Source organism: Gekko japonicus, unplaced genomic scaffold, assembly GCF_001447785.1.
Source record: "Gekko japonicus isolate JY-2015 unplaced genomic scaffold, Gekko_japonicus_V1.1 scaffold104, whole genome shotgun sequence".
Classification (NCBI taxonomy): Eukaryota; Metazoa; Chordata; class Lepidosauria; order Squamata; family Gekkonidae; genus Gekko; species Gekko japonicus.
In genome coordinates this window covers 1,407,085-1,432,716 of record NW_015176454.1, presented here as the reverse complement: position 1 = coordinate 1,432,716, position 25,632 = coordinate 1,407,085, and the positions used below count along the sequence as shown (strand labels likewise).

Below are 25,632 nucleotides of genomic sequence, written 5' to 3'. Positions count from 1 at the left end.
GTGTGGCATATGCTAATGAGTTATGCTCATGATTTCCCCTAGCTCTTTTTCTACGAAACGACCCCTGATCTAGACAACCCTGGCATCAAAGATCATTTTAGACGTATATTTTAGAGAGTTAGGCTTGACAAGCCCAAGAGTCTAAAGCCCTTTGCAAGCCTAAGGGGCCTTCATTCAGCAGAAAACAGCCACTCGAGTTGGAGGAAAGTTCCAAGGCTGAAGGACGATGGATTGGGGGGATCGGTATCTCAGTCCTGTCCTGCCGAAGCCCTGTCTCATCAACCAGATGGGTTTTCAGCTTCTGCTGTAGGGATAGCACTCAGCTTGGTTGCATCTATTATACTGTGCTTAAAAAGAAACCTCTTTCCTGAATTTCCTGTCTCTCAGTCGGGGTAACTCTGACCTGTCCTTGACTCTTTTTCCAGGCTGCCTGTTTGACAGGAGATTGTGCTCTCAGCAGGAGGTCTGTGTGCAAGGTAAATGAACTGAGGTAGGAGTACAAGTTGGTTCTTGAGACTGCTGTGGAGGTGCAAAGCATCGCCTGGCAGCTTTGTAAGCTGGCTTTCCTCACTTTGTTGAAGTATATTTTGGATGGGGGGAGGGTAACACTGCATGCAGCAGCATCCGATCTGAAAGCCCTTGTGCCCGCAAGGTAAACTCAGAGCTTACCTCCTGTGGGGCTGACACACTCTTCAAATGATACTGAAATAAATATTGCAGTTTAATTATTGCAATATAGCAGTATAGCTCCACTTTGGGGTAGGGAGAAGGAATGGTACTTTGCTTACCCCTGAGGACAAAACCGTTTTCCCCTTTGTATCTGACGAAGAGAGCTTTGAATCCTGAAAAGCTTGTTGGACTCTTAAGGTGTTCCTGGACTTGAATGTACGTCTTCTCCTGCAGACCAGCCCGACTACCCTCCAAAATTGTTCTCTCCTTTGGCCTCTCTGCATCTGGAATTCAGGAGGGGCACCCTCTTGCAATTAGCCTAAACCACATTATGTTTTCAGTATAGACACATTGTGCTACAATGAAGTTCCTCCTCGGTTGCATGTTAGCCTGCTTCATGGCCATCTTGCTTGCCTGGCAACTTGACTCTGTGCCCGTGTCGTACTTGCAGATGGCTTGTTTGGTCAGTGCCAGGGAAGTTCACTACAAGATCGGCCCTACTTTCAAGTCACAGCACCAGTGCTGCAACGTCTACAAGATGTGCTCCGGCACCTTATGGCGCAAGGTGAGCAGCCACCAGTGTGGGAAGGAGGAATGGGCATGAGGAGGGGAAGCGGGGCAGTGCTGCACAAAGCTGGAAAGAATATTCAGAGGGGAAGTTCTTCTTGCCTTCCTTCCACATTGTGTGGGAAGGTCCATTAAGGGCTGGATTCAGAGCTTGGCTTCTTCGCCCCCTCCTGGCCACACTCTTGACTTTTTGTCTTTATGACAGGTTTATCATGGCAGGATGACATCACACAGTATGTGATCTCCCAGGAAATGGAACGCATCCCCACAGTTTACCTTCCCCCTTCGCAGGACCTGGTGTCTGAGGACAGGTCAGGTGAACAATTTGGGAAACGTGTGAGGGTAGTGGAGTCTAGGTGACAGCCATTCCTTTGTCATTCAGAATGGCAGGTTTAAAGAGGGAACCAACACAGTTTGAGAAACCATTCAGACCTCTGTCCTGAGCTGAGAGGTAGATATGCTGATATTCAGGCAAAGGGAAACGGCTAAAGCTGAGATGGCAGCAATGGACTTTCGAGAGCCATCATGTGAACCTGGGAATCAACATGGGTGATAAGCAGAGGAAGAGTCTTATCAGAGGTTTAGCAGGATGCAGTATAAACAGAGACTCCCATAATGGTGTTCCCATTTTCCAAGCAAGAGTACTGTGGCCATTGGCATAAGAATACTGACTGTATTGGTGGGAGACCTCACCTGCAGAGCATGAGTTTAGAGGCACTGGCTGTGATAAGATTCTAGCAAGCAAGATAAATTCTAAAAAGGGTTGATATGCTAGTCTGTTGGAGCCAAAAGAACACAGCATCTTGTGGCACTAAAGAGTAATAAATGTATTGCCGCATAATGTCAGACTTTTGGACAAAGTTACTCTCAACAACACTCACTGAAGGTGGTTTGTTTATTGAAGAATAAAGATGTTCCAAGCTAAGACCATTGTTGAGTCAGAACTGAGGTTCTGGCACGAAACCCCCCAATTATACATGGTTCAAATGTAGTCCCCCCCAATCAACCCACCACCTGTAAATCACTCGTTCATTATCTAAGCTAAGGCGGTAAGCACAGACACAGACCAAGACCATTTGGCCGACTTCCCTGGGAAAGGGGGAGGTATCTTCAGAAAGTTACATGAGATGCATTGCCCTACAATAAAGCCATTCTCACTCTCACACATTCCCCCACTCCCCCCCCCCCCCGCTTTGGAATTTCCCCAGAACAACATGGCAAATGAGGCATCGAGTTTGACATTCTGCACCCCCCAAAGTCCTCATCCCCCTGGCTTGAGGGGGTTGCTGTTTATGAAAAGCGCGTACTAATCTGGGAGCGTTAACATGTTTCATGTGCACCCATTCATTACGGTTGGAATCAAAGTGCTTCCACTTGATGAGATAGTATAAGTGGCCACATTTCATCTTAGAATCGAGAATGCCCTCCACCTCTTGGTGTGGCTCCCCGCCCACAATCTGGGGAGGGAGAGCTGCAGGACGAGGTCTTCAAGACGATGGTCCTGGATTCTTTTTCAGTAGACTAAAATGGGAAACAGGATAGATGTGACACAAATTCTTAGGCAGTTCAACCTTGACAGTCACTTCATTAATGAAACGCACTACTTTGAATGGTTCCAGATACTTCCACCCCAGCTTCTTCCCAGGTTGTAGACCTCTGAGGGTTTTTGTGGAAATATACACTGAATCTCCAGCCTTCAAAATCCTGGGCCCCCTCCCTTTGTCAGCTTGCCACTTGTAATCCTCCTTGGCTTTGGCCATGGTTTCCTGGAGGGAATTCCCTTTGCGTTATTTTAGACCACCTTGTTTGGGCATCCCCTGACTCAACTTCTCCCGGGCTCACGGTTGGGAGGGGCCCCCCTTCATACCCGTGCACTGGGGAAACTCCTATGGAGCTGTGCACTGAATTGTTGTAGCTATATTCAGCAAAAAGAAGCAGGTCAACCCAATCATCCTGCTGGTACTTTATGAAGCATCTTAGGAACTGCTCCAACAGTTGATTTGTCCTCTCCATTTGCCCATTCATCTCAGGATGTAAGGTGCTATTGAGTCCCTGCTGAGTCCCCAACAATTTTAACAGTTCCTTCCAGAACCTCTCCATGACCTGGGGGCCCTGATCAGATATTATCTTGTGGGGCAAGGCGTGCAGCCTGATTATATGTTGCAGGAACATCTGAGCTAACGTCCGGGCCGTGGGTAGCTGCTTGCATGGAATGAAATGCGCCTGCTTTGAGAATAGATCCACTACCACCCAAACCACAGTTTTCCCTTTGCTTGGGGGTAGGTCCATGATAAAATCCGCAGAAATGGACCAGGTCCATTTAGGGGTCTCTAACGGCTGGAGTAGACCTGGAGTCTTCCCAGCCTACTGCTTGGCCGTTAAGCAGAACTGGCATGAGGCCACGTATTGGGATATGTCTCTCCACATTTGGGGCCACCAGAATTATCTCTGGATGAGGTTCAGAGTCTTTAGATATCCGTAATGTCCAGCCAGTTTGTTATTGTGCCCCAACTGTAGGACCACCCCTATAGGGATTTAGGGATGATAGAAATTGGCAAACCCCAAAAAGGTTTGTAGTTGGCGTCGGGTTTGGGGGGGCTCCCACCCCACCACATCCTGGTTCTTCCAAGGGTCCATCCCAAGTCCATTGCCTGAGATCCGGTACCCAATGAAGTCCAGCTCCTCCTCGTGAACCCCACCAGGCACCTTAACTGGCTCTTTTGACTGGTGAAGCCACATGATATTTGAGTGGTTCTCCGCCTCGCAGGCCATCTGTATCCAGCCGTTCAATGTCAGGGGGTTGTCCTGTGCCAGCACTCGTTCCAGAATGGAATGGTTCAGACCGGCCCAGTAGAATTCGATAAGCACCTCTTCAGGCCATCCCTGGAGCTTGGTGGCCTGCAGCTTAAACTTGTCCAAGTACTTGTGCACTCTTCGGGCCCCTTGGCGCATCCCCTGCAGATTGGTTCATGCCTGCTCCAGCTCCAGGGGGTCCTCATACTGCTGTCGGAAGGCCCACATTAACGCATTCACATCCCGCAGCTCCAGGCCCTGGACATTATGCAGCCCCACAAACCAATCTGCCACCTGGTCTCTGAGCCTGGATCCAATATAATCCACTTGATACTCATCCGAGGCGAACTCAGGAACTTGTGCACCGACAGCATGAAGAAAGCTAGTTTCTCAGGTGTCCTGTCGAATGTGGCCTCAAGAACCTCCCTTGGGCAGTCCAGGATGGGTGATGGGATCCCCAGAACTGTGGGTGGGGCTGTGGCCAGTTGCCCTCGAGGGGCTTCGGACGGAGCCTGTGCCCCCACTGCCCCAGCTGTGGTGCCCTCTGCTACTGTGGTGCCTCTGCCCCCCCCGGGCTTGGAACTCCCTCTGGATAGCCTCGCAGATGGTCGCAGGGAGATACAGCATCATCATGTGTGTTTCCCTCCAGAGTTCTTCCATCTCACCCGGGAGTTCCAGGTGAAACTGGGTGAGCTCACTCTCCTCCGTGATCCTCATCCACTCCAGGTCACCTTGGAAGGAACGGGAAATGCCTCCGGTCCGTCTCAGTCCAAAATTGCCCCTGCCGGGTTCCAGGGATCATCACCCAACTGGGCTTGGCCCAGCTGGGAAGGGGGGCCCACAAGTCCCTCAGCTTTGCTCCTGGGTCTGGGTCTCTCCCCTCACACGTCAAGATGCTAGATTTGGTGGTCCAGGGTTCATGATTTTGGTGCGACGGTTCAGGGAAATTGGGAGTTCTGACTCTATGTCAGACTCTTGGACAAAGTTACTCTCAACAACACTCACTGAAGGTGGTTTGTTTATTGAAGAATAAAGATGTTCCAAGCTAAAAACGTTGTTGAGACAGAACTGAGGTTCTGGTAAGAACATAAGAACATAAGAGACGCCAATGTTGGATCAGGCCAAAGGCCCATCCAGTCCAACACTCTGTGTCACACAGTGGCCAGAAATACCAGTGCCATCAGGAGGTCCAGCAGTGGGGCCAGGACATTAGAAGCCCTCCCACTGTTGACCCCCACCAAGCACCAAGAAGAGCATCACTTGCCCCAGAGCCCCTAGTTATACCTTGTGGCTAATATCCACTGATGGACCTCTGCTCCATATGCTTATCTAATTCCCTTTTGAAGCCGTCCATGCTTGTAGCCTCCACCACTTCCTGTGGCAGTGAATTCCATGTGTATAATTGGGAAACCACCCCAATTATACATGGTTCAAATGTAGTCCCCTCCAATCACACTGCCTGTTCATTCCCGCCTAACCAGCGCGCTTTCAACCCCTCACCTGTAAATCACCCGTTTGTTATCTAAGCTAAGGCGGTAAACACAGACACAGACCAGGGCCATCTGGCTGACATCCCTGGGAAAGGGAGGTATCTTCAGAAAGTTACATGAGATGCATTGCCCTACAATAAAGCCATTCTCACTCTCACACATTCACACTCCCCCCACCTCCTTTGGAATTTCCCCAGAACAACATGGCAAACGAGGCATCGAGTTTGACACATAAGCTTTCATGGGCCAGAGAGCCCACTTTGTCAGATGCATGAAGTGTTGTTTTCTGTTGGCAGAGAAGTAGGATATATATGCACACAAATCTACGACAGAAAAAGGGCAGTAGGATTATTACAAAGACAGGCTAGAAGGCCCAGGATCCCAGAACTTGGATTACATTGCATAGCACAATCAAAAAAAGGCAGTCAAAAAGAATAAATGCCCCAGTCAGAACATGTGTAGACCACTCCCCCTGAAATGGTTTCTGTCAAAAGCTCATCCCCAAAATATGTTTTAGTCTTGAAATGGCTGTTAGACTCTTTGTTGCTGTAGCATTCAGTATGTTTCTTGGAGAGCTGGAAAAACTATGCATTACTTAGTGGCAACCAAGTGTCCTGCCTTTGATTGAGTGTTCTCCTCCTAGGTTCCTACCGGTCCACCTGGTTCCCAGGAGGTCTTCTCTGCCACCTGAACCTGCCTCCTTCCAGGCTGCTCACCAGCCCCCTCTCCCTCCAGCACTCCTGCAGCGGTATCTGGAGATGCTTCTGCCCTCTCACGCTGAGCTCGGCTACAAGGGGGCTTTCTTTTCCTCCTACCCCCACTACCAGGTGTGTCTTCATCAAAGCTGCAGCTGAAGCTCCTCAGCCAACAGACGGAATTGCCAATAGAAAGCTTTGGCTGTAAAATGTGGATTTTAAATAGCCTCCCTGAGTTATCTTTTATTTTTAAACCGCTTCACTAAATAGGAGGATTTTCTTCTACAAGGATATGTGGAGTCATCTTCATCCTGACTCATAACATTGATTGGTTTACCAGGTTGAGTCTTGTCTATTTGGACATGCCATTATCTGAGAACCCCTTTTTCTCAATTAATATTTTATTGAAATTTTGTAAATATTACAAAAATAATAAAAGAATGCAAAAATACACGGTGAATTTATACAGCTCATATAATGGAACTTAAGATCAAGATAGTAGTACATAAAGTAACCAGAGATTGGTTAAGAAAAAAAATCACGGCACAGAGGTTGAAATACAGAACATAGTGTCTAGTGTATAGGTTTTACCACAAACATAAGTCATCGATTACTTTAGGGATTTCCTGTTGAGAGGTCAAATATTCTAAAATGCGGAAGCAAGATAGAGGTAAAATTAGAGAGTGACAAGTGCTTGTCAAAATGTGTAGTATTGTCCATAAGGTAAAAATCCCACAACTTTTTATGCCAATGTGAGAGAGTGGGTAACAGTACCTTTCCCAGTTTGTGGCAATGACAGTCTAAGCCACAGATAGAATAAGAGAGACCCTTTCTATTTTAGAGGAAGAACAGGCGCCTCGAGACCTATCCATTCAGAAAGGGATCTTTGAGTGTCGAGAAATATCCAAATTTGTGATGGATTTAAGATGTCCCAGAACAGCTGAGAACCCCCTTTTTAATCAGGAAGTGTCAGGGATTAAACCAGGGCACTTACATAGGGAAGGAGCACGTCACTGCTGCCCTACCAGTGAGCTACAGCTCCATCTGAAAAGAAAACCGGCTTAGAAGTAGAACTCTAATGAGCTATCCCGCCGGTTCCTCCCCATCCCGCCGGTTCCGGACAGGGGGGAACCAGCAGGATGGGGGGGGGGGACTTACCTCCTCCTCCTGCTTCCTCCTCTGCTTCCTGTGTGGAGGTCCCTCCCCCCCCCGCGAGTATCGCGGGTCCCGCCCCTTTGTATAACTTAATAAGACCTCCTTATAGATACATCCTATTCCTCCACTTAAATGTTTCAAACATATCGTTTATGCTTCCCCTTTAACATTCAAACGTGAAACTTTATTCTAAATGCATTTGAAATGTAATTTTTATTTTGGATGTAATACCCTTGCATGGCAAAGAGATTCCCATGAGCCTTGCCCAGTGGCTCCTCTTCCGAAGCCACCTCAGGGCTTTCTTCCCTCCTTGTTCCTATTTCAGTTTGGCTATCCCAACGGCCACTTCCCGGACAGTGCCAGTCCTCGGAATCCGGAGGTCCCCGTTCTCTTGGATCGAGCCGCTGCCTCAAAGAGCCTGTTTGGAGTCAGCAGTGCCCCTTCCTACAGGGGGCAGCAGGGGCTGGATGGAGGCCAGCTTTTCCAAGATTTGGGAGGACTCTACTTGACACAGAAGCAGACAGGCAAATCCAGCACGAGAGATCAGCACACACAGGATTCCCGGACAGAAAGTTCCCTTCAGGACTACGGCAGTCACTTTGAAGACGGAGAGGAACCCTGGATACCCCTGGCAGAACCAGGTAAGGCCTTTCTGCCCTGTGTTGCAATGAAGCACCCAGGCCCACGCCTCCTAAGCACCGTAATACCTGAGTGTTTGAGTGCGGAGGCCTGTGACTGTTGAAAAGCATCAACAACATGTTCGTCTCTTCCACTGACCTATCTGTAGACCGAGCTGTACAGAGACTCTCAGCAGTGCTCAACAGCTATGGGATCAGACTGCAGGACATCAGTCCCCAGCAGCTCACCTCCCTCATCAGTCTGTTCCGGCTCCACCAAAGTCCTGGTAAGAATGGCGAGGTGTATAAGAAGATCTGGGAGAAAAATCTGTGGGCCCTTGGGATGGCTATGGAATAGCCTCTGGGTTATAAGGGAAGTGGCTATTTTATGGTGCTACTAATCTGCACAATATCCCTGAAGCCAGAGCTAATTTTGAGCCTGGAATGCGTCTTTCAATATGAGACCTTAGGTCTGAGCTTGGGCAGCAGACCTTTCCTGTACTGTTTGGAACCGCAGCCCACCCTAGTGCTCATATGAGAATAGGAGGGAGAGTTTCAAAGTGAATAGTGTGACCTCCAGCTCCAAGATCTTTCCTCTTATGTGTTATTATTTACTTAAAATATTTATATCCCTCATTCTGAATTTCCAAAGCAGCTTACAGCATTCATGAGAGCACACAGAAGTAAAAACCCAGCAGAGCTAAAATCCAACAGCAGTGATAATAGTATCATTAAAAGTACCAATTATAGAGCAGGTTAGAAACATAAAAGCAAACAGCAGTGATAATAGTATCATTAAAAGTACCAATTATAGAGCAGGTTAGAAACATAAATGCAAATGTAATCATCTGTTAAGCAATGTAATCATCAATTAACCAGAAAGAAAGAAAATTATACTTCAGTCATACATCCAGTCATTTGTAAAGATAAAATAAGAATGTAGGAGAAAGAGACAAATCAACAATAAGCTTGGGAAAATAAAAATATTTTTGCCTGAGCCCTAAAAGCTAGATTTGGTACTGGGCAAAACTCCTTCTTGAGGTGGGAATTCCAGAGTCATGGTGCCACAGCAGATAAGGCCCCATCCCTGGTACTCACCCATCTTGGTTCTGAAAGGGGGGGCGGTGTAGCACAAGGCTTGAGGATGGTCTTAACTGAGGGGCAGGTTCATCTGGGAGGAGGCAGTCTTTTGGCTTTATAAGTAGTAATCATTTAAAAAATTAAAAATGAAACTCTTCCCGTGTCAAATTCTTTTCTCCAGCAGGTGGGCTTGGACCAGACAGCCCAGAGTCTAAGCGGGTAAGTGCAGCTTCTCCTAGTTGCCTGGGACAGTCTGTTAAGGACCTCTTAGAATACATCCCTTCCTCTGTTAAGAAGTAGTTATCTGAATATGGGGCTGCTGAATGAATATATTCCTCTGAGGTGTAAATGTTGCTAAGACTGGCTTTGCTAGGTACAACCTATAGTGTGTTTCCTGATAACCAGTTTCTAGATATGTCCATCCTGTGACAGGGAGAAGGTGTGTGGTCCATCACTTGTCAAGCCTGATGGCAGAGATGGCCATGCCAGAGATGATGATGATGGAAGGCCTTCTGCTTCAGATTCAGGGGACCTGCAGAGCTGCTTGGAGCAGAGAGTAGAATTACTGTGGTAACTGCAGGATGTTTGCATTGCTGGTCGGTGATTATGCCTCTCTCCAGGATAGTGTAGTGGCTGTGAGACAGAGAGGAATTTCACAGTACTCTTTTTAACCCGTTTTGAAGCCGTTTTTGATCCGTCATGGAGTAAACCAATATAGGGCTGCCATTTCACACATGGCTTTCCCCTTCCAGTAAAGAGCTGGATCTGAAGCGGTTTGCCATTTCAGACTGCACCGCTTTTCCCCCGCCGTTTTTCGCCCGCGCAGGCGATCTCCGGCTTTTTTAAAAAAACGTTCGCTTTATAGCACTATAGCACTATAACAAAACACTCCAGGCATTCCAATGGTGTTGATATACTGCTATTCCGTTATAGCGTTATAGCGCTATAATGCTGTAAAGCAAACGTTCCACACAAAAAACAAAACCAGAGATCGCCTGTGCAGGCGGAAAACAGCAGGAAAAAGTGCATTGGAACCGGGAGAGGAAACTGAAGACTACTTGGAAGCGGTTGACAGGTAAAATGCTTCAGCCCCATTTCCTAAACGGGACAGAAGCGTTTGTGTCTGAAATTACAAATATATTCCGGTAGGGAACCGGTTCTAAAATGGTTCTGTCTGAAATGACAGACCAGAAACCGTTTGGGAACCGTTCCTCTTCCGGATTATATCGTCTGTCTGAAATTCCTCAGAGTTCTAGCTCAGGAACATCCTGTTTTGAATTCCCTCTCAGCCACAAATTCTCTAGGTTGCCTTAGGTTACATCCTCTGTTTCAGCCCCGGCCCCAATCTACAATATGGGAATAATAATGACCTACCTTACAGGGCTCTTGTAAGGCTTACAATAAAATATTACATAGGGAGTGTTTTTTGACATTGAAATGCTTGGTATAAGTACTATTTTTTTATTAAAAAATTAACACTGTCCTCCTCCTCCTCCTCAGGTGACAGAAGCTGAAATGCAACATGGGGATGACCTGAAACTGCCACCCTCTCAAGAGAGCTACGTTAGTTCTGGCCCCACTGAGAGGCAGATACTAGCACAGGTTGAGGCACTTGGCCCAACCCAGGCCAAAGTGTGGACAACAGTGGCTCCCCCAGAACAGCCTGAACCCCTGCGCCCTGGTGAGAGGGGCAGAACTGGTCCCGAGGGGCAAGTGGTTATGAAGAAGAGCCACTCAACATCAGGGGGGCCTGGCAGGGCGGAAGAACGGCTGGAGACAGCACTGGCTGCTGAGGAGTATGGCTACATTGTCACTGACCAGAAGTGAGAGGGGGCAGGACACGGGAAAGAGGGAGGGGGTGAGAAAAAGAAAGGGATCAATGGGTGTGGGAGGGAGTGGTATTTTCTAACAGGTGAAAATAAGACAAGTGTACCATAGCTATGAGGCACCGGATAAATCTGTATTATATCATCCCAAATGGATCTAGTCAGATGCATTAGCGTTAGCCATGCATTGATATATTGCCAATAATTGGTCCTTTAATTGGTAAGGAAAATATCAAGTACTATACCTATTAAAATGTATACAGTTGGAGGGATTGGGAAAAATGCACAGAAAAATGTGAGTTGTGCTGTATTAAATGGGGAAGAATGATATAGTGTGGCAGAGGTCATTTCGGGGGGGAACGCGGGGGATCGTAGTTCCCCCGGGTGAGGTACAGGGGCGGGGCATATGACGAAGCCCCGCCCTCTGCTTCCGGCCGCCCCGCTTCCAGCTCTCATTCAGCCAGGAGGAGGCAGGAGAAGAGGGAGGGTAAGTTGCTTCCTCCCTGCCTCTCCCCACCCCTGCCTGCCTGGGGCCAGGGAGGGCCTTCGCGGGGCTTCCTTGCACTCCCGCCGGCCTTGCAGGTCCACCGCCGGGCCCTTCATGGGGCTCGGCAGTGCAAGGCCGGCGGTGGTGGCCGGGACCGTTGGGGGCGGGGTGTGTGGCCTTATGACACACTTCCGGTGATGTCAGGGGGTGTGGCATATGCTAATGAGTTATGCTAATGAGTTCCCCTAGCTCTTTTTCTACGAAATGACCCCTGTAGTGTGAGTGTGATCTGAAGGCCACGAGGGGCTGGGTTGAATATGAGGCCCAGGTTACGGGGAATGAGGAATATTTGCCCATTTTTGCTGAGTCACACATAGCCCTAATACTTCATACTCTGGCACATAGGCATGTCTGATAAAGGGGTGGGGGGGACACTTTTATCCACTTCCTCTCCATCACCTATTGTGTTTCTTCTGCCCGCTGTCCTTTGGCTCCTTACTTCATCTTCCACCACCTGCAGGCCCTTGGGTCTTGCTGCTGGCATCCGGCTTCTGGAGATCCTGGCTGAACATGTGCACTTGTCAACTGCCAGTTTCATCAACATCAGGTGAGGATGGGGATCTTAGCTGAGCAGTCCTGGGGTGATCTGGGGGAACTGGGGTGTGGGGTTTTCTGGTGCCTCAAGAGAGGAGAAGATTCTGGAGAGGCAGGATGTAGACCTCCCCAGAAGATGCTTGAGTGAGGGGTCTTTGTGGCTTCCCAGTGCCTGAAAATGATTATTCTCAATACCAATGAAGGCATGTTTATGTAGCTCTGAGGCTGACAAATCCCAGGCGTCTGGTTGCCCCAGTACCTAGATATTTCATAGCAGTTTCTAGTATTTTTAGCAATTATTTTACTGGAGCATCTGTCAGTAATTCTCAGTAGAAGTACAAAGCTTATTTATAATTTTACTTAAGAATGTTTTGTTGTATGACATCAAATTAATGTACACAAAGTTCTTGTCATTTCTTAATTATATGTAAAGTTTACATCCATCGGTGATGGTGGATGAATTAATATCTTAACCGGTTGTTTTCTGTGTGGTGGCAGATGGTGCTGTCAAGTCACTGCTGACTTATGGCGACCCCTGGTGGGGTCTTCAAGGCAAGAGACATTCAGAGGGGTGGTTGGCCTGCCTCCGCATCACATACGACCTCTAACGTTCATCCTAGTGGGTTTCTAAAAAGCAACAATAGACTCATGAGAAACGGGGGGGGGGAAGTTAGGCTAGGGTTAGAACTTAGTTTTTTGTTGTGCGGATGACTACCAGGATTATTGCCTGTATTTGCACATACTACAACACTTCTGTCACAACATAAATAAAATTACAAGAAACTTTGAAAAGCTTAGGGTGAGGTTTTGTGGAAGCAATAATGAGAAAATATGGTCATTTAAATACAAAACACTGAAGTTTGGCTCCTAATATTTTTTGTCTAATAGAGTAAAAACAAAATGTCAAGGCCTGGTCTAGCTAGGGTTATCTGAAGTGATTCAGCTCTGTTATCCTGAAAAAACAATTCTTATTTCTATTAATAGGTACCCAGGCTATACTCCTCCTCCTCTCTCAGCTTATAGTGTGTGTGTGTGGGGGGGTAAATTCGGAACTTGGCCCAGCTCTACGTACTAAAGGTTATTGTTGTATGTCTTCTGACCCTGAGGCAAAACACAGCTGGTCTTAGTTGAAAATGAACTTTGAGTTTCTGGTTAGTAACTGAAGCAAGTTCACATGATGCCTTGAGTCTACCTTCTGTTTAAAAGTCCTTTTTATGACTTACTATCCTACTTGGCAGCCAGTGACAGAGAAGGGCACTGGATGGGTAAATAGTACCCTTGTAACCTCCGACCTCTCTCTCTGCAGTGTTGTGGGCCCAGCCCTCACCTTCCGCATCCGTCAAAACCACCAAAACTTATCACTCGGTGATGTGGCCAACAGGGCGGGTAAGTTGACTGATGGCTGCAGAATATGAGAAGCCTTCTCGCGGCAGAGTCATCTCTCCATCCTGGCTGTAGCTGGAGGCTAGTCGTTGGTTTCCGTCAAATGGATGTGGGAAGCCCTACGACATTACAATTGTCTTCTAATTTGGTAAAACTTCCATTGCTCTCCTTGCTCTGGTCCCCCACTTGGTCTCAACGAACTGACCTCCTCGCCACTTTTGTATTGGTATAAATTACCTTTTGTCTATCATAATTGTGTTTTTGCAGGCAGACTAGCTGCAAGGCAATGCTTGTTTCTTAGTACGTGTATTGCAGCTAGAAGACATGGAAAGGTCGTGGCAGGCTGGTGTGCCTTCATTTATAATTCCCGGCCTTCAGGACCCTCACGGCCACCCTCCAGCAAAGATTCCCTGTCCCTCCACACACACACACACACACACACACACACCCCTTCAGAAAAACACACAGGTGTGCTACTACTATCCTCCAGTGGCACCTTCCCGTTCCCCAGGCCCGATGGTGACCTGGTGCACAAAATGCTGGGGAACCTCGTTCTAACCCCTTCAGTAGCCCAGCCTACTTTTCATAGTTTAGCTTGGAGCCCTACTGATGGGAGTGGAGGGGATGGCCTGGCCTACATAGTGCAAGTGCTGGGCCTGTGCAGAGGTCCAAAATGGTATGTATTGGTTAGTGACCTTACTGTGCTGTGTCTGGGCAGGGGCAGTGTATAGTAGCATCTGTGCCAGGTAGATCAGAATTTCCAAAGTGGCCTCCTTGTTCAGACAATGCTCTGTGTAGTGGAAGCCAAAATTACTTTAGCTTCACTCCAGTATTGGCTTAAACTAAATTTCCATCCTCACGGACTAACCCACTTGTTACTCTCAGACAACTTTCAATCTAAATGGCTGAGAGCAGTTCATAATAAATTATATGAGCTTGGTTTTTCCCCCCAAGCGATTTTGAGTATGCATTGGGATGTAGCAAAATCAGCCCTAAAACAGAGAATGATGGACATGGAGAGACAGACAGATCTCAGTAGATGTCCTAATTTTAGAGCCCCAGATTCTGTCAAATATCACTTGCGACCCATGTCCTATTTATCACAGCTTGATACTCATAAGTTTAGGAAAACCTTCACATTAGCCAGATGTGAGGCTTTCCCCTCCGCGATGCTTGAGGGCAGATTCAAAAGGATCCCCACTGAATATAGACTTTGTAAATGCGGCTCAGGAGAGACAGAAACTATTGAGCACATGATGCTCAGATGTAACTGGTATAACAAGATCCGTGACAAATATATTACTCCTCTTATAACAGATATGGTGGGACAATCAGGTGCTGAGCAATGTAACCGATTGTTAATTGATGGGAACCGGACAATTACCGAAACTGTGGCAAAATTTTGGGTAGCATGCTACTGCATCCGAAATACACAATCAAATGTATAATAATAGTTGCCTAATAGTCTCTGTTTTATGTTCTTCTTTTACTTTATTACGCTCAACTGTATTTTTATAGAATTTTGTTTTACTGTCCTAAATTCAGTTATATGAATGTTATATTTAAGCATGTGTGTTCTATGGCTTGTTGCCGTAATAAATGACTGCGTCTGCTCTGTGTAGTAACTGGTAAAAGCGCAGGCCACCTTCTTGGTTGCTGTTCTTATGAAATGCTGTGTGCGTTGCCGCATGGGCCATGACGTCAGGGCCATGTTGGCCTACAGCTTGCTGTAAGAAGAATTGTGATGATGCAGAACATTTGTTAGTGGCCTTTTGTTTTTGTTTTTCAATCAAAGTAAGAGAATCAAGCACATAGTATCACTCAGTTTGGAGCCAGTAGGTTTGACTGTCTTGGGGAGGGGGAGGGATAAAGCTCCCATCCCCCCAGCAGCCATGTCTCCTGTCCCCAAAGGGGAAGGCCCTTCTGTAACAATCCTTTTTCTGCTCCTGTTTCCAATCTAGCACTGGTAAAACCACAGCTGGAGTCTGAGGTGGGAGTGAAGATCCTACAGACAGGTGTGGGGCAGGTAAGCCAAGAGGCAAAATGGGGCTTTGGGCACTCTGAATCCTCCACTGGCTGGAAAGGGGCGGCACCCGCACCTGAAGGCCAGGAGAGGGCCCCATAGCAATTTGTCCTGCTTTCAGGTAGGTCAAGATGGGTAGCCGTGTTTAGTTTATCTCTACAGTCCTTAGACCAGTCATACAAAAAGACGTACACCTTTACAGAATTCCAAGGGGTAGCCGTGTTGGTCTGTCTGTAGCAGAAAGCGCAGGCCACCTTCTTGGTTGCTGTTCTTATGAAATGCTGTGTGCGTTGCCACATGGGCCATGACGACAGGGCCATGTTGGCCCACAGCTTGCTGTAAGAAGAATTGTAATGATGCAGAACATTTGTTAGCGGCCTTTTGTTGTTGTTTTTTTCAATCAAAGTAAGAGAATCAAGCACATGGTATCACTCAGTTTGGAGCCAGTAGGTTTGACTGTCTTGGGGAGAGGGAGGGCTAAAGCTCCCATCCCGACAGCAGCCATGTCTCCTGTCCCCAAAGGGGAAGGCCCTTCTGTAACAATCCTTTTTCTGCTCCTGTTTCCAATCTAGCACTGGTAAAACCACAGCTGGAGTCTGAGGTGGGAGTGAAGATCCTACAGACAGGTGTGGGGCAGGTAAGCCAAGAGGCAAAATGGGGCTTAGAGCACTCTGAATCCTCCACTGGCTGGAAAGGGGCGGCACCCGCACCTGAAGGCCAGGAGAGGGCCCCATAGCAATTTGTCCTGCTTTCAGGTAGGTCAAGATGGGTAGCCGTGTTTAGTTTATCTCTACAGTCCTTAGACCAGTCATACAAAAAGACGTACACCTTTACAGAATTCCAAGGGGTAGCCGTGTTGGTCTGTCTGTAGCAGTAGAAAAGAGTAAGAGTCCAGTAGCACCTGAAAGACTAACAAAATTTGGGGTAGGGTATGAACGTTTGTGAGTCACTGCTCACTTCTTCAGATACCCCAAATTTTGTTAGTCTTTCGGGTGCCACTGGACTCTTACTTTTGTCCTACTTGCAATATGCTGTGATATAAGCTACAGAGTAAAACTGCTGGTTTTAGCAAGGCGAAGGAGCCAAGTACGGTGAAATGAGAACTTTCCTCCCTGAGGAGCAGCTGTAGCTTTGATGTAGCTTCATGCTACAAGGATGATGGAGGAACAAATCCAGTGATAAGGAACAAATGGTGTTTTATTCCAGTGGGAGGACTGGAGGTGGCCACTGTTTGAGATGAGCCCTGATTGACACAGGCTCTTTTTTTTTTACAATTTTTTATTAAACTTTCAAAAAAATACATATAATACATAGCAGACAGAACAAATGACATTACATTATGCTCACAAACTGAGATAAACAGAGAACGTATTACCAAAGGTGTAACTTATCAATTATACTCGGTATTTCCTCTTGAGATAAATGTTCTAAGATAGGAAACCAAAGAGAAACAAAATCAGACTTGGAAGAGGGTATATATGTATTATTAATATTATTTGTTATTTTTGCCATTGTGTACATATTCCAACCTAGCAGTTCGAAAGCAAGAAATTGCAAGTAGATAAATAGGCACCACTTCGGTGGGAAGGGAACAGCGTTCCATGCGCCTCAGTGTTTAGTCATGCCGGCCACGTGACCACAGAAACGTCTTCGGACAGCGCTGGCTCTTCGGCTTTGAAACGGAGATGAGCACCGCAACCCTAGAGTCGGATTCGACTGGCTTTCGAGCAAGGGAACCTTTACCTTTTACATATTCCATAATTTGGAATACCAATTCTGTCTACTAGGGCCAATGATATTTTTCCATTTTTTGGATGCCACAGACTATTCTTCCTTTCCCCCTTTAAAGCTCACTTTTCCCGTCTTTCCACAGCGCAACGAGGCTGCAACATACCCACATCCTGTGCATTTTGGTGACACCTTTCGCTCAGTGCTGCTCACCTTTGTGGCGCTGGCCTGTGTGGCAGGCATTGTCATTGCTGCTGCTGTGGTCTTCTGTTTGCGCCAGCATGCCAAACAGCGTGAAAAAGAGCGGCTGGCTGGGTTGGGGCCTGAAGGAGCAGCCGATAGCACCTTTGAATACCAGGTACTGAAGTGACACGCATTGGAAACTCTATACCAGATTATTACATCAGTGAAGGTTTATGTGTGAGTGCAGCTACCATGTGGAGAGATCCATGGCCTGCTTTATAAGTTTACCTCATACCACACAATATATGAGATAACAACCCTTGGTCAGGATTGAGGTACAGCAATTTCTGGATGTGTTTTTTAAATAGTATGTATTATTGACCACTGAGGAAGGCCCTTGAGGCTGAAACGCATAGGGTCTGTGTTGGTCATTTGACATGTTCATCAACTTTGTATGGGAAATTATTATAAGGAAGGCCGAGCGCCGAAGAATAGATTCTTTTGAACTGTGGTGCTGGAGAAGACTCTTGAGAGTCCCTTGGACTGCAAGAAGATCAAATCAGTCAATCCTAAAAGAAATCAACCCTGACTGTTCCCTGGAAGGCCAGATAATGAAACTGAAGCTCAAATACTTTGGCCACCAAATGAGAAGGGAGCCCTCACTGGAGAAGACCCTGATGCTGGGAAAGATTGAAGGTCAAAGAAGACGGGGACGACAAAGGATGAGATGGTTAGACAGTGTCATCGATGCAACGAACATGAAGTTGAGCCAGCTTCAGAGGACGGCAGAAGACAGGAGGGCCTGCCGTGATGTGGTCCATGGGGTCACAAAGAGTTGGACTCAGCTGCGCGATTGAACAACAACAATGTAAAGCTTATTCTGACCCTTAATGCAGACTGATATTCAGGCCTTATGTTTTTAATTTTACTATTGTGTACACCATATAATAAGTATTTATTTTGATGCTGTTTTATCAGCTGTAGCTTGACCCTTGTATTATCAGTATACTTTGGGTTGAGTTTGTTTCCCCTCCTTTTTCATAATTTTTCTGTTCACCCTTTGGGAGCTGCTATCCTGAAGACTATTGCACCATATAGTGTTTGCAGCTGTTTCTGTCCTGCAGGAGCTGTGTCGGCAGCACATGGCTGCTAAGTCACTGTTTGGCCGCGTGGAAACACCCCCTGCCCCAGCCGAGAACTCCCGTGTGAGCAGCGTCTCTTCACAGTTCAGTGATGCACCCCAGGCCAGTCCCAGCTCCCATAGCAGCACACCGTCCTGGTGCGAGGAACCTGTGCAGTCCAACATGGACATCTCCACTGGTCACATGATTCTGGTGAGATCTGGCTGAGTCCTTTCTGGTTATGTTGATGTGGGTGGGAGGGACAGGCTTATGATGGTTCCGGGCTGCCATTTATCTTTCCCCCCAAAGCTTGGGAAGCCGTAGATCTGTCACTGTCTCATATACAGAAGTGGCAACTGGTGGCTGAAGTGGTGGAAGCTCTGTCGGGCCTCATGCTCAGCAAAACAGCGTTGCCCATGCCCCTCTGATCCCAAGTAGCAGCAGTGACCCCATTGCCTGTACTGCCGCGGAAGCTAGCCGTATGCAAGCCAATGCACTGCTGTGTTCAGATGGTGATACCTGTGCTGTGCCCCCCCACCACCATCAGGCATACATGGAGGACCATCTGCGCAACCGTGATCGGTTGGCCAAAGAGTGGCAAGCACTGTGCGCATACCAGGCTGAACCTAATTCCTGCAGTGCAGCCCAGCATGAAGCAAACACCAAGAAAAACCGTAACCCGGATTATGTGCCCTGTGAGTAGAAATGATTGCTACACGTGTGCAGCACAAGACAGGGTTCCTTCCTTCCTCGTGCTCCTGTTCCCGATGCCCTGGCATCTTCAACTAGGCAGGTGGGAACTGAGGCTCTGCATAGCCTTGAGGTGGACTTGGGCGGGATCCGTCACTCACTGCTTTGGCTTTGGGCGAAGGTTCATCGTTTGCTCCCCCCACCCCCACACAAGGATTCCACCATCAGGACAGGTGAGGCCAGAAATGCCGCGCTCCGCCTGCTTCCCCCCTCCATCTCTGTCTGTTCCAGTGAAGCTTGCTACATTGGCTTATTGTACTTTGTGCTGTTTCCCAGATGACCACGCACGCATCAAGCTGAAAGCAGAGAGCAACCCATCCCGGAGTGATTTCATCAATGCCAGTCCCATTGTGAGTGACAGGCAACCCGGTTTGCACCCCTGCCCACCCTCTTGCATTCCCACTGCCCCACCGCAAGAGGCAACTTTCTCTGTGCCTTCCTCCTCACCCCAGCATCCACCGCTCCTTTGTAAGTGATGCCCCTCAAGCCCCTCAGCTTCCTCCGCAGTGATAAACGTGTCAGGCCATCAGAAGGGAAACAAGTCATCTGCCAGTCCTGGGCCCTCTGGGCTCTTCGGATCTGTTCAACAAGTTTATTTATCTGAATGTGCCCCCCTAGTCTTGCCAAAATGGGCTGGAAAAGCTAGGCCCCTCCAGATGGTGTCTGTCAACAGGTACACTTTCTCACTTCGGTTTGGTGTCAGTTTGGCGTGGTGGTTGAGTGTGTGGACTCAAATCTGGGAGCACCGGGTTTGATTCCCCACTCCTCCACTGGCACCTGGCTGGATGACCTTGGGCAAGCCGTAGTGCTGTCAAAGCTGTTCTTAAAAGAGCTCTCTCAGCCCCACCTACCTCACAGGGTGTCTGTCTGTTGTGGGGAGGGGAAGGGAAAGGAGTTTGTCAGCCGCTCTGAGACACCTTCGGGTAGTGAAGGGCCGGAGGGTATAAATCCAATCTCTTCTCTTCTTCTCTTCATGGTGCGAAGTATTTCACTTCCCCATATTAGAATGGGATGACTCCTGCTCCCATAACCTAAACTTTTGGCCTTTTCTAACTAGCTTTGTACTCTCTCCACTTGTTTTTGGTGGTGGCTTTGCGCCTCTCTGTTTCTGCTTCAGTCAAGCATGAGAGTGTTATCTGTGCGCAGTCAATTCACATTAGGGACAAACTAGATGTCCCTGTGTCCACAGGTTGGACCCGTTTTAAAGCACTCTAAAAATGCTGCAGGATTGGGCCCGCAGCACAGCAGACTGAACTGCTCTTGTCCTCCCCCCACCCCACCCCACGCCTTCTCAAGTGTCAAAACAGGAGGGGGGGGATGCAGCTGTTTCAGCACCTGGAAAGGCACAGGGGGTGGGGGGGCAAGGGCATCTCAGCCTGGGGTGGCGTGTGCTTCGTTTTGTCTTTTCCACAGCCTCATAATTGCAGCTCTTTCAATCTAAGTTAGGGTGCATTGATTGCCTGCTTGTGGGTTGCTGAACCCAAGAAACATAAATCAAAAGGCTGGATTATTTCTAGTAATTTAGGGTATCACCAAGTCTTCATAGTTGCAGACATTGTGCTGGGACAAGACCTCAAACCAGAAAGTGCATCTTACTGTGGCCAAAGTTAGGACAGGTTCTAGACAATGCTCCCTCTCAGCGGTGGAATCTTGTCAGCAACATTTCTACTTTGGGAGCTGCTGGCATTAAAGTCGTGAGTGAGCGATTTGGCTGCTGCGTAAATCAGTTTGCTCTGGAGCCGTCCTTCCTGGGCTAAGACAAAAATGTGTGAGCCGGAGGCTAAAGAACTGTGAGCTGGCTCACACGAACTCAGCTTAGAGGGAACATTGGTTCCAGACACCTCACAGTTCCTGAGCAGGGATCACTCTGCCTGAGGGTCTTGCCTTTCATGTCTGCTCTAGTTTACACCCTGTTCTGCCCTGCCTACTTTTAAGAAGTCTAAAGCACATGCTTTTCCCATCACAGATTGACCATGACCCACGGATGCCAGCGTATATCGCAGCCCAGGGGCCCCTCTCCCACACCATTGCGGACTTCTGGCAGGTGAGGCGCCTCTGGATTATGGTGAACTGATCAAGAAAGCGGGGGGCACAAGTGGACCATACTCCTCGCCAGAGGTCATTTCAGGGGGATCGCGGGGGATCGCAGTTCCCCCGGGTGAGGTACGGGGGGCGGGGCACATGACAAAGCCCCACCCCCTGCTTCTGGCCGCCCCGCTTCCGGCCCTCATTCAGCCAGGAGGAGGCAGGAGAAGAGGGAGGGTAAGTTGCTTCCTCCCCGCCTCTGCCTGGGGCCAGGGAGGGCCTTCGCGGGGCTTCCTTGCACTCCCGCCGGCCTTGCAGGTCCACTGCCGGGCCCCTCATGGGCCTTGGCACTGGAGCTGCAAGGCCTGCGGTGGCGGCCGGTACCGTTGGGGGCGGGGTGTGTGGCCTTATGACACACTTCCAGTGATGTCAGGGGGTGTGGCATATGCTAATGAGTTATGCTAATGAGTTCCCCTAGCTCTTTTTCTACGAAACGACCCCTGCTCCTGGCTGTGCAATGAAGATGAAAGTGCACACACGCACCCAGGTCCCCAAGACGGACATGGACAGTCAGTCCAGGCTTTGTTTGCACATGCAAAGGACTGAGGTGCTAGGAGGATAGAATGGATTCAGTTTTAAACTCCAGGATGCCTTTTTAATGAAGACAATGAATGAAAACAGCATGAAATGGAGAAAAGCCCTGCTCCTTCATCTAAGGCATGAAAGTGAATGGTGGAAGTGCCTCATCCCCTGGAGTGCATTGAGGCATGGTGCCTTGGGGAAAGCATCCAAAGTACAGGGGGAGGGGGGGAAAGGCAAAAGTGAAGAGAGGTTTGCCTGCCCATAGACTCCTCCCCCCCTCCCTGCCCCACTTGCTTGGCAAGCAGCAGCCTATTACGGTTGGGTGGGAGGCAGTGGAGGAGGTGGTGGCCTCGTTCCCAAGGGAAATGAGTACAAACAAGGGAAACAAAAACAGGGTGTGTGTGTGTGTGTGTGTGTGCGTGCGCGCACAGGGAATCCTTAATGCAGGAGTTCATAAAAACATAGTGATTCCCTTCCCTAGGGTCTGCCGTGATGCATCACTTAACCACTTCGTTCTGCTGCCTGGTATACACCAGGTCTCTGAACCATTCATGTTTGGAGGGCTGGGATGGGCCGGATGCCCACACCACAAAACAGCAAATCCTGTGCGGCGAATAAATGGTGCCATTCAGAGCGCTACTGATATGGGCTTATTTTTGTAGTGTGTTTCTACCTTTTGCATAACTAATCTGGTTTCTGGTAGCCATGACTAGGGGAAAAGGGACAAGAAATGCTGAGTGCTGAACCATACCCACGGGAAATTCTGCACGGTGAGAATTCACTAGGCACAGCCCAGGCTGATGTCTTTGGTCACAAGGGATTAAGTCACGTGCTCTCTCTTGGTTTTAAGTTGGAAGGTAGATCTGCAGGATGCCCAACGTTGTATTTCCTGGTTACGTGGAGAGGGGTACATGCAGCTCTGGAGTCTGGTTTTGGACCCGTGTGGTTCACATCCTGCCCTGTCCCGAGGTATGAATGGGGCCCACTCCGACTAGAGAGGCCGACAGCCGCTTGCTTCTGACAGGCTGTTTAGCTCTCTGTCGTAAAATGACACCCCCTTGTGCCCACTCCGAGCAGCTGGCAATGAGCCATTGGATTCTGCCTTTCTGCCCCTGGGAGCTGTGATGATAATGCCTCTTGCTTGTGTGTAGATGGTGTGGGAGAATGGCTGCACTGTGATTGTGATGCTGAGCCCCCTCGTGGAGGATGGGATCAAGCAGTGTGACCGCTACTGGCCTGACGAAGGCTCCTCGCTCTACCACATCTATGAGGTGAGCTTAGGCCTGCTGGCATTGGTTCCCTTTGCATTAAGGACCCCCGAGCTCGCTAGGGAGGGATGCCTTGATGTGCTGCCTGTGGGTGTGCTTTTTGTTGCCCCACATCCTGACTCTTTCCATACTCCTTTCTTTTCTCTTTTCAAGTTCTCTTCTTCACTCTGTCCTCTTTTGCTGTGTTCAGACTCCCTCTTTTCCTCATCTTTCCTTTCTGATTTCCAACCTTCTAATTGTTTATGGCTTTAAGGGGTGTTACTTGGCCTCTGGTGAGACTGGGAGCTCTTGATTCAGCTTTGTTTTATCTAAGGCCAGAGATGTCCTCTTGTAGGCCGTCTCTCTCTCTCTCTCTGTCTGGGTGATGGCGATGCTTGCTGATTCTTCTGCAGCACCCATTTTCTTTCCTGAGCCCGAGTAGCTAGCCTCTGCCACGGCCCTTGCCAACCCGACTAGGCTTTTACGCCCATTCTGAAAGTATGTGCCAGCCAGCTCCCAGCTGCTCCTTCCAAATGTAAGATATTGGCCATCTTTGAGCTAAGAAATCATGAAAACAAAAGTTATCCCTGGTGGCCAGAATCAGTTTTTCCACAGAGGAAAGAATGATTGCTGACTTCCAAGGTAGTCTTGCGAGGGCTGTATGACTGACACACACTCAAGGCCCCTGCTCTGATGTCAGTCCCAATTGTGTAAAGCCCCCTGCAGGGAAGGAGTAAAAGAGGCCAGATGTGGGTTGCCATCACTTCTGTGCTGAACAGAGTTCCACTTTCCTACGGAACTACTTCTAATTGCTCCGGGAATAGGTGAATCGTATCTAGGGACAAAATACAATGGAAGCTGGTGACTGGCTTGGTATCTGTGAAGCAGGGCTTGCAAGACGGAGCTCTTCCGCCAGGCCTTTGTATAGGAGCTGCCGCCGCCACTGTACCACCACCGAGCTGCCATCTTTGACGGTGGACTAGATCTGGAGGTGAGCCGGCCCTGGGCAGACGCCCAGACGCCTACGTAACCAAAGAACCAAAGAATGCATGCTGTCAGGTTAGGTTAATGAATGAACCCATCTTGGACTGAGAAAAACATTTTAACATCAAGAGCACCGCACTTTACTTAATGATTGTTTTTATTGTGTAATGATTGTTTTATGATGTTTTAACTGTTGTTATGGCAATTGCCTTTGTTGTAGCCGCCCTGAGCCTGCTGGGGAGGGCAGGGTATAAATCTAACAAATAAATAAATAAATAAATGGAGCGGTTGGTGGGGAGAAGATTGTGTATGCTGCCTTGAGCTGCTTGGTGGGGTAAAATTGTGCTAGAGTTGGCAGGGCCCTATCACATGGAAGATGGGAAATAGCAGTGAGTGTTTACTCCCCCCCCCAAAAAAAAACACAAACCCTTGGGGGTCTCTATACAGGTGAACTTGGTATCAGAACACATCTGGTGTGAGGATTTCCTAGTGCGCAGCTTCTACCTGAAGAATGTGCAGTCCCAGGAGACCAGGACCCTCACCCAATTTCACTTCCTGAGCTGGCCAGCAGAAGGGATTCCCACCACCACGCGGCCTCTTCTTGACTTCCGCAGGTGAGGGATATCGCTCCCACTTGCATGACGTGTTGATGATGGGACCGGGCATGTTATATCTGGTGTAAAAGTTGGGGGGGGGAGTTTGGGGGTCACAGTTTATATGTCTGGCTTCCAGAAGGTGGGCTGTACCAGGCTTCAAAACTCTTCAAGGCATGTTCTCCTGACAACAGAGCGGGGGGGGGGGGGGGGTGTCCCAGCTGCAGTGTCATGTTGGGGAGGAACAAAGGATGCAACCTGGTGAAAAGTACGGCTTGTTTTTGCAACTTGTAGGACTAGGGGGCTGTGTCACCATCTGATGGAGCCATTTGAAATGACTTATTGCACTAATTAGGGTTGCCAGCCTCCAGGTAGCACATGGAGATATCCCACTATCACAGTTGATTTCCAGATGGCCAAGGTCAGTTCCCCTGGAGAAAATGGCTGCTGCTTTGGAGAATAGATTCTGTGGCATTATCTCCTGCTAAGAGCCCTTCCCTCCCCTCCCCAGACTCCACCCACAAAATCTTCAGGGATTTTTCAATCCAGAACCAACAGCCCTGTGCACTATTGCTGGAGACATTCAGAGAGAGAAACCAGGCTTGTCTTCTTTTCTGTGGAGCCTCAGAATGGCAGGGCCTAATTTAAGTTTGGGAGATTTAAACAATAGTAATGGGGGGGGGGTGTCTTCCCTGCCCTCTACCCAACTTTGCAAGGAAAGCTTATTTAGATTTTTTTTACTGTATCTCAGTGGATGTAAGGAAGCCGTCAAGGCCTCTTTAGCAACTGTTCATACTTCCCCAGCAGTTAACCACACCAGTCCCGTCTCTGAGGCTTCATTCAAAGCACATTGCATTGAAGCACATGGTATGGTTTCCTTTTAACTGTTAGCAGGCGTAGTAATGGTCCCCCTCCCCCTCTTTGCTGGAAGGAATTCTCTGACGAAATGGGACTAGGGTTGCCAAGTGGCAGCGGGGGATCTGCGAGTTTTTACCGGAGCTCTGCCGCGGGGACGGCGACACACGTTGCGCCCGCCGTCG

General features: G+C 48.5%; 1 protein-coding gene across 1 annotated transcript in view; it reads left to right on the top strand.

The window, feature by feature from the left end:
* The window catches only part of PTPRN (protein tyrosine phosphatase, receptor type N), a 52,994-nt gene that overhangs the window by 19,507 nt on the left and 7,855 nt on the right, over positions 1-25,632 (top strand). The window contains exons 2-19 of the mRNA XM_015426900.1: positions 426-476; positions 1,121-1,234; positions 1,442-1,547; positions 6,163-6,346; positions 7,695-8,010; positions 8,157-8,273; positions 9,248-9,285; positions 10,567-10,889; positions 11,900-11,986; positions 13,280-13,359; positions 15,318-15,382; positions 17,253-17,465; positions 18,415-18,624; positions 18,959-19,106; positions 19,438-19,511; positions 21,128-21,205; positions 22,920-23,039; positions 24,447-24,613. Of these exons, the coding sequence (XP_015282386.1) occupies positions 426-476; positions 1,121-1,234; positions 1,442-1,547; positions 6,163-6,346; positions 7,695-8,010; positions 8,157-8,273; positions 9,248-9,285; positions 10,567-10,889; positions 11,900-11,986; positions 13,280-13,359; positions 15,318-15,382; positions 17,253-17,465; positions 18,415-18,624; positions 18,959-19,106; positions 19,438-19,511; positions 21,128-21,205; positions 22,920-23,039; positions 24,447-24,613 (2,491 nt within the window). The remainder of the gene's footprint in view (positions 1-425; positions 477-1,120; positions 1,235-1,441; positions 1,548-6,162; positions 6,347-7,694; positions 8,011-8,156; positions 8,274-9,247; positions 9,286-10,566; positions 10,890-11,899; positions 11,987-13,279; positions 13,360-15,317; positions 15,383-17,252; positions 17,466-18,414; positions 18,625-18,958; positions 19,107-19,437; positions 19,512-21,127; positions 21,206-22,919; positions 23,040-24,446; positions 24,614-25,632) is intronic.